Below are 8670 nucleotides of genomic sequence, written 5' to 3'. Positions count from 1 at the left end.
CTCAGAGAAAAATAGATAAAATATTTTTTATCATTAATAGAAGAGCACAGAATAGGAGTACCTAACCCTGCCCAGGGCTCCTCCAAGTCTCCTACTCCTTGGCAGTCACTCTGATCTACTTTACAGTAATGGCCTTCCTTACTTTTCCTCCTCAGAAGAGGAGATTGAGTCTATCACGAATTTCTAGTATGAGTATAAATTAGTACAACCACTTTAGAAAATTAATCTATTAAAGCTAAACATAAGTAAACAAAGCAGTTTCGCCCCCGTGTATACCCAGAGATGAGTACGTATATGCACCAAAAGACACTTAAAAGAATGTTTATAGCAGATTTATTCATAACAGTGTCGAACTGAAAGTAAATCTAATGTCTATCAACAGAATAATGGATAAATACATTGTGATATATTTATATACAGTGAAATACTACATAGCAATGAGAATAAACTACAGCTACATGCAACAATATAGATGCACCTCACAGACAAAATGTTGAGCAAAAGAAGCCAGAGTGCATATGTTGTTATTCCATTTAGAGAAAATTCAAGAACAGGCAAAATCAATCTATGGTCATAGAAGTCAGAAGAGTGATTATCCTTAGGGGGTATCTACGGAGAGGGACAGTATACTGGTAAATGTTTATCAACCAGTTCTCAAAAAAATATATATATATATATCAAACCCTGATTTCCACAATGCAAATACTATAAATTTCAAGCTACCAGTGTGGTGTAACTGAACACAGAGTTGGGAAGACATGAATGTGTGTACAATCTGCTCTGGCAAGTCGGTGTGAGCCAGTCCCAGCACACCACTGGGAGCTGTCATGAAGGGGCTTTCTGGTGTGATGGAAATGTTCTACACCTTGATCTTGCACAAGTGTATATATTCACAGAGCTATACACTTAATATATATTCGCTTTACTGTATGTATATTTTACTTCGATAGGAAGCAATATTTTTAAATGTTTCTGAGAACTACAAAGAAAAAGAAATTATAACTATTGTGTCCCAGAGGTACCAGAGATTCAGTGGCTGGGAGGTAGGCACTCAGATCTTCTCATTCCCACAACAGGTGTGTAGCAAAGGAAAGACAACATTAGTAGTCATTGACATACATAAAATAAAAAAGAGATGGCAACTCTTTTAGCTAGACTACTCTCAATTATTTCAACTTCAGACTTAATTCCGTCTTATTACCAATGGCTAATACACCACAAAAAAGAGAAAGTTGTTGCTGAAATTCCCAGATTTACTACCTTGACTATCTATGGCCCTGTCACTTAAAGAAAAAGATTATTCCACTGGGTGGCTCCAGATGAACATTTTAAGCACAGTACCACCTGAACAGAATGATCAGACACAAAAAAGCACCAGTGTAAACAATATTACTTTTATTTTGAACAAAAATACACATTCATATCATTTTCCTTATGTCCCTCAAATCTTAAATATGTTCAACATGTCTAGAAGATATCCATGTCCCAGCTAAGTGAAACATTTTAATAGGACAGTTGCTCCTGACATATACAGCACTCATATATTTGAAGTTACAAAGCCAAAGGAAAGTTTTAAAGGGGTTTGCCTGATGATAGCTTGACACATTCACAGATTCATTTGTTCCCGATCTGGCAATACAGGACCATAGAAAACACCAAACCAAGAGTCTAGAGAATAAAATAACAGAATTAAGATACAATTTAATGAACACACTGGAGACATTATAAATAAACAGAAAGAATATTGTATATGAAAAGATTCTGCCTACTGACAGTTCTTATTTTATTTATCTAAGTTATCTCTCTTGAGATATTAGAGAATCCAATGGGACAAAAGACTACTGAGAAAGCTCTCCAAGTTTGTGTGTTTGTGTGTGTGTGTGTGTATTTTAATCACGGTTTTTCAGCTGGCCAATCAGCCTCTAACTGGCCCATTCAATTCTGCATTGGTTGCTGCCACCAGAGGACCCCTCCTATTTCTGGAACACACACATCTTTCTGTAGGGCATCTCTCTTGGAGCTCTGGGGAGGCAGGGGGCTAAACATACCTATTGTTTCCATGAAAGTGTTATGATCATCTGGTTTAGATCATAAAAATAAAGGAGTCTAGGATTTCTCTTGCCATAGTCTTAGGCATTGCCAAGAGAAACAAAAAAAATGAAGTAACTTTTTTAAAAAGCTTTCTTTAAAAAGCTTCTAAACTATGGGGAATAGCTTAATTCAGGAATTTCTTTTGAAGTGAAAAAGCATAACTGAAAGTATAGGGCATAATTTCCATCTCATTAAGTAGCTCTCTCAAGAATAAGGGACCCCCAAAACTTGCTCTAATTTGCCCTGCAGTTGGTAACTTGCATACTGTGGCTTTGATGTAGAAATGACAGAACCTGTATATTACACATCAAAAGTTTTCTTCCCACCAGCCCCCAGTGAGGGAAGGCAGGAGGAAGGCAAGGTGCCATTCATGCTGAGTCATCTCAAATGCTCCTACTGAGTTGAGGCTTTCTGCTTACTAATACTTTCCTGGAAATGTCATTCAAATAAGAACTGCTGCTCAATATTTCTTCCTTCTTAAAAAAAAAATAATACTAATAAAAATCAATTCTCTGCAAAAGTAATGATTTTCATTCAGAATGTTCTAAACTTCAGGACTAAAATTTAGTCTGTCTGCCTTGATCCCAAGCCTAGGGGACAAGTATCAGGAAAGAATAAAGAAAAAGAGCAAAATAATGGGATAACTAATGTCTTTCACTGCCACATTCCTGAAATAGAAGTCCACCATTCATCAGCAAACTTAGTATTCACATTTTCTTACATTTTGCTGTCTCTGAGAAGAACATTTATCATTGTTCAGAAAAATAGCAAATAATTAAAAAAGATTCCTCATATTATAATACGTGCTAAGACTCATGATAAACTTCAGAGCACTTTGCTCAGCTTCTAATATTCTGAAGCAGTCTGAAAACGTTGTAAAATTATCATTTTTCTCTTAACTGCTCTATTTCTAGGACCTCCTTTCAGGATAATTGTTTTCCTAAAAGTGATGGCTATCAGTGTCAATGGCTTTTTAAAATCTTTTATTAAAGTGAGGAGAGAAAGTGCTGATTATTTTTTGTGCTTATAAGTTGCTGTAGTCAATAAGAAGTCTGGTTACTTAAGTCAGAATAATGGGAACTCCAAAAATATCTATAGATAATTTTTTCTTACGGAATAAAGCATTTCGCATAGAATCCTAGCATCTAATCTGAGAATCCCACAGGTATATAGTCTTAACAGAGCCTTGAAAATAACTATTGTCCCACCCCATCAAAGCCTATGCCTTAACAGACTAATGCCAAAGGTCTAAATGTCGGAGGATATTTTTTATATGATATTTTTCTCTGGAGATGGTCTGAATACATTTTCTGCAGAGAAATATTTGCTTCTGTTTCTTTAAAAATATTTATTAGAGGAGTTTTTCTTTCAGCATATCTTTGTGTCTTCTTGAATTTAAACTTGGGAAACAGAGTAGGGAGATGGGCCTAAGTACACATTTTGGATACATTTTTATAGACTGGATATCAGAAGACTATTTTCAAAGCTCTTTTTGAATAAAGGTAGAAGGAGTACAAAATGATTTTCTTTCTGTTCAAACCCTAGAGGGAGGGCAGACTTTCAGACTGAGGTACTGCTCAAAAAAATTTCACAGTTCTTTGAACCAAATATTTATCATATCTACATATAGTCTAGAAATTACACTTAATTTAACTGGTCTAACTCAAAAAATGGTTATGTTTTATGATAATTACCGTAAAAATTCCATATCTAGAAATTACTGTACAGAAGGTTTTTATTAAGGTATTTCCCTGTATATATCTTTAGAAAAACCAATAAAATATCTAAATAAATAACAAAAACATGGAGTATACCAATTTCGTAAAATACTGAAATGCACTATCCCTCTTGCAATCTTATTTTCCCCTAGATGTATACAGATTCATGGCAGCACCTTTGGCTATACTATGAGAGACATCAATTGATTATGTACTTATTTTTTCCAGTTTTGCTTTTGAGAAGCTTCTTAAAAGCACCTGTGAGTTTTAGCCAGTCATAGTCAATTGTCTGAATTTTGTTTTAACATGAAATTTAACACTTAAATTGAATACCTCGCTTAAAGCCTTCTCTCTCAATCATTCGTTTAAGGTCTACTCTACCAAGATAGATGTGCGAGTACATTTTATGTTTATACATGTATGAGTGTATATGTATGTGATTCCTTATTCATCTCTATGGCCATTAGCTTTTACTTCTAAATTACCATAAACCTGGAATACAAAGAGGAAACAAAGACATTTTATGAAAGGCAGAATCAAGAGAAATAGACCTAGTGCACAGCACCATTTGACTTTATTATATATCAGACATAAAAAAAAAATAGACAGCCAAAACCTACCAACAGAGAATCCTCCATATTTAAACCTATTCATTTGGGCTACAAGGAAGAGCTACTCAACAGCCCAATTTACTGCTAATAATCCCTACCCTTTCTCTAATGGTTGGCTGGAAAATTCCACCGTAACCTAACTGACCACTTAGAACACTAAATTGCTTCCACCCAGTTAAAATTCCTCTCTGGCAGTGGCATGGCCCAAATAAAAGGTAGAAAGCTACCAGAAAGCCCAAGAAGGGTGCTGCACAACATTGCGTGATAATAAAGCAGAAGTCACTCAGTCGAGCTAACCAGTTCTCAGAGGCATTAACCAGGGAGAGACCTCACGTTGTTAGAATTCTTTCTCATGCCCTGAAATAGGATTGTGAGTGAATTTGACTCACTTGATATCTAAATTACTCAAGATCTGGAATGATTTCAAAATGTTTTTCTGAAACAGTTTTATTTCATCTTCTTGGCAAAGGTTTTTAGGCCATGTAAAAAGTATCCTTCAGGTTTTTAAAAAACCATGCCAAGAAAGTCCATCAAGAGAAAATTCCTATGCATGACATTTTTTTCAACATCAATAATTAAGTTGATGAGCATAATACATAAGCCACAAGCAGAGCTTCCTTAAAAACTTCTCTAAGTCCATAGCACTTGAACTAAGAAAATTGGAGGCAACTATCTCTAGTTTGCAGAACCTGTTAGATTTCTCTAGAAAGGAGTAATAGGAAAGCAACTCCCCACACTCTTGTGTTCAGTTTTTATTTTCTCTTTCAAAATCAGAAAGAGAGATAAAAAATTGTAAAAGCTGTGTTTAGCTTTTGTTTGGTGCTTTTTCTTCTAACTTCAGGAAATTTTAACCCTTGTGCTAGTTTTCAATGCGAAAGGATATTTGGGACTAAGAATTGTATGGAAATTAATTACATATTTTTTCTCAGTAGAGAGAATTCAGAAACAATAGCCTCAGCCCTGCTCAATTCATAGGACTGTAATCTCTTCTCCAGACACAAAGCTGATTGAGGTCTCCCTCAATGCTGGGTGTTGGGTACTTGGTTTTTATTTGGCTCACCATAAACACTTATTAGAAGAAGTAATGAACAAACAAAAAAGAAAATGAATAAACAGTCAATAATGCAAGATTATACTGTACCTCAATAATTGCCAGTCCAAACGCTATTCCAATAACTATGATAAGATGTTTTGCAACTAATTCTTCTATGAAAGAAATGCATGGCTATCAAAAAACAAAACATAAAAAGTTATCTTTAATAAAATTTGACCTTATATTACTTAAGATTATTATTCATTTGGTTAACATTTTGCATTGCTACCAAGGAACACACTCAACAAAAGGAAATTGAATTATTCCCTCTACTCCCTGCATTTGAGGAGCATTTGAAGGGCAACATTTCACTTCAATTACCTAATTGCTGAGTATAGGAATTGATAATTCTAAGTAAAAAAATTTTAACAACATATCCCAAAATTATAAATTTTGTAATTTATTATTTATAAAATAGTAATTGTGTCCTAACTTCAGATCATTCATTTTAGAGCTGATATCACCTTGACTACAAATTTTTTAGGTTTGTAATCTGCAGCAGAGAGGTCCCTGGTTGAGATTTAGCTAATTATATTGTAAATTGTTATTTTTAAAACAAGGTATTCTTAAAACCCTTAATATTTATCAGGGTTATTTTTGCCTTAAAAAATTATGTCTACCATTATGACATGACTTTAGATAAAAGAGAATTTAGAAAGTTACCTCTCTGCTACATTTTTTGGAATTTATTCAAACCAGCATGCAATTCCAATTCAAAACATTTTGGATCAGACCTAAAAATTTCAACAATTATAAATTAAAGATAATTTTAAAAATGGAAAAATACTACACAATGTACTAGTAGTAGTATTTCTGTTGCCATAAAATATATCATCCCTATGATAGTGGTATATGTGCAAAGGGCTAACAAGATATTGCTATTTGTTAAATAAAATAAAAATTCTCCATAAGGCTAAGTCTTTCCCCCTTCACCTCTGACTGTAATCCTTCCATTCACATCTGATCCAAACTGGTCAAATAATCATGTCATTTAAGGTTAACTATGAGAGTAATGATTATATCTACTGAGTCACATTCATATATTTGAGGGCTTTTCATTCTCCCTTCCCCCAAGATAACTAAGTTATCTTAGCAAAAGGAAGGGAAAAAAATGTGAATTATGGCCTTTCCAGATTTCTTATTTTTCCAGACTTCTTGCAAATGAAACATGACAGACGGAAGTATTTTATGAATTTATTATTTTCCTTCTGGGAAACTGGTGCAGCCATCAGTCTACATTCAGCAGAATTATGTGTGAACTTGCAGGGAGTACTTTTTTTTTTTTATTAGGATAAAGCTAGGAGCATTTTGAGAATCTATCTTTAGGAAAACCATTTTGAATTGAATCTTTAAGAGGAGATAGATAACAATCTGTAATCAAATTTATTAATTTCCTCATTACCTTAAGTGGAAACTACATTCATTTGTACCATATTTATTTCCCTTCTTTGTAAATATTGTTGCTAAAATTAGGTGGAGAGGAGGGGAACAGGGAGAGACATAAAAAGTTAGAATAAAATTTTTTTAGTGATATTACTTTGACAATGAAAAGAAATGGTAACACTGGAGTCTAACAGATAACTTCTCCCCCATGAGTTGTTTTAAATACTAGTGACGGCAATCCGCTTCAGAATGGAGCCTGTTTAATTGTGCTAAGATCAGTGAAAAAGATCAGTAGTTGGGAGGAGAAAAGTTTCCCCTGATATACTTCTCTTTCCTTTTACATCTTAATCGGATAGCAATTGCTAAACCAAAACAATGATAGATCAAAAATAATATTCAGGTATTATAGAAATTAATTCATTGTAAATTCTAATAGCTATTATGTATCTTTCTTCCAATTAGATTACAATCTCCTAGAGGATCCAGAAGCATGTCTGATCCTTGCAAGGGTCCCTGACACATAGTAGCCACTGAAGAATAACAGCGAATAAATGAAACACTAATAGCAATTATCATTTTTGTACCCATTCATTCCAGGTAGAAGGGACAGCTTACTTAAAGCCCTGTGGTAAAGGACAGATGCATGTTCTCCATTAAGCCATATCTTGAATCCCAAAGACCAAGTTAAATGGGGTCCCGTAATACCTCGGGCCTACCCCTATCCAAATAATACCAATAGTCCATTGGATTGAAGTCCCTTAGTTATCTTTCTCCCTTCCCTACTTGAGCATCCACTCCATGAGTGCAGACATGGTATCCTGTTTTGGAATGGCTCTCCAGTGGCTGATAGAAGGCCTGGCACATAGGAGGAGGCCAATAAATACTTGATGAATTGATCATTAACAAGAAATATGACACCCACATGTTGACAAACACAAGTCACATATATATGACATCTACCACACATAAAAGATAAACTCATCTTTATCAGTTGACTTTAAATGTCTGAGGCAACCTCTCAATTGCAGAAATAACTAGGTAACTTGATAAGTACACTTAACATCCAAAACTTAAACCCCTATAACACTGAGTCCTTTCTTTATACCTCTACCATTTCTTGAGAAAAGGAACCTTTGTATAGAAAAAACAAAAATCTTGACTTTGAAACTTAAAGTAAAAATATTGATTTCTACAATTTATGTTAAATTTTTTTTAAAAGGAGAATAATTATTAAGGTCACCAAACAGGACAACATAAACTTTCATGTTAGTTTGTACTTTGCCTCCCCTTGCAGTAGAATGTTTCTTTGACCTATTAAAGTTGGGCTTAAATGATACCAGATTCAAAGAAAGAATAAAATACTTTCTTTTTTATATATCTGTTTTTATATTTAAGGATTTCTTTTCTTATTTGGGAAATTCCTGAGATTTTTATATCATGATTATCATTGTACTTGCTACATTTAACTTTTTTGTAGACTTTCATTGTGAAAAGAAAATAACAGAATCACTTATTGTGCCAAATCCGATTTAGCTCTCACCTCTTTGTAAACAATTTTGCCTTTATAAGATGTACAAGAAGAATCTGTCAAACTTGGGCATTCACATGACTTGTAATTTTGTAGAAAATTATTTCCCCAATCAGCAGCTCCATTGACCAATCCACAGCATTTAAACTGATCAAAAGAAGAATGAAAAGTGGTCACTAAGAAGATTAAAAACATTGCCAACACATTGAATTATATTCTTCTGAATCATTATTAAAATGTTTCTTA

General features: G+C 33.9%; 1 protein-coding gene across 1 annotated transcript in view; it reads right to left on the bottom strand.

The window, feature by feature from the left end:
• Positions 1-425: 425 nt before the first annotated feature.
• TSPAN8 (tetraspanin 8) overlaps positions 426-8670 on the bottom strand; it is a 29634-nt gene continuing 21389 nt past the window's right edge. The window contains exons 6-8 of the mRNA XM_063075668.1: positions 8437-8571; positions 5562-5645; positions 426-1668 (exon numbers count right to left, since the gene is read on the bottom strand). Of these exons, the coding sequence (XP_062931738.1) occupies positions 1615-1668; positions 5562-5645; positions 8437-8571 (273 nt within the window). The 3' untranslated portion in view covers positions 426-1614. The remainder of the gene's footprint in view (positions 1669-5561; positions 5646-8436; positions 8572-8670) is intronic.

Source organism: Cynocephalus volans, chromosome 12 (assembly GCF_027409185.1).
Source record: "Cynocephalus volans isolate mCynVol1 chromosome 12, mCynVol1.pri, whole genome shotgun sequence".
NCBI classification, from domain to species: Eukaryota; Metazoa; Chordata; class Mammalia; order Dermoptera; family Cynocephalidae; genus Cynocephalus; species Cynocephalus volans.
The sequence above is the reverse complement of the archived record's forward strand: the minus strand, read 5'-3'. Positions and strand labels throughout refer to the sequence as shown.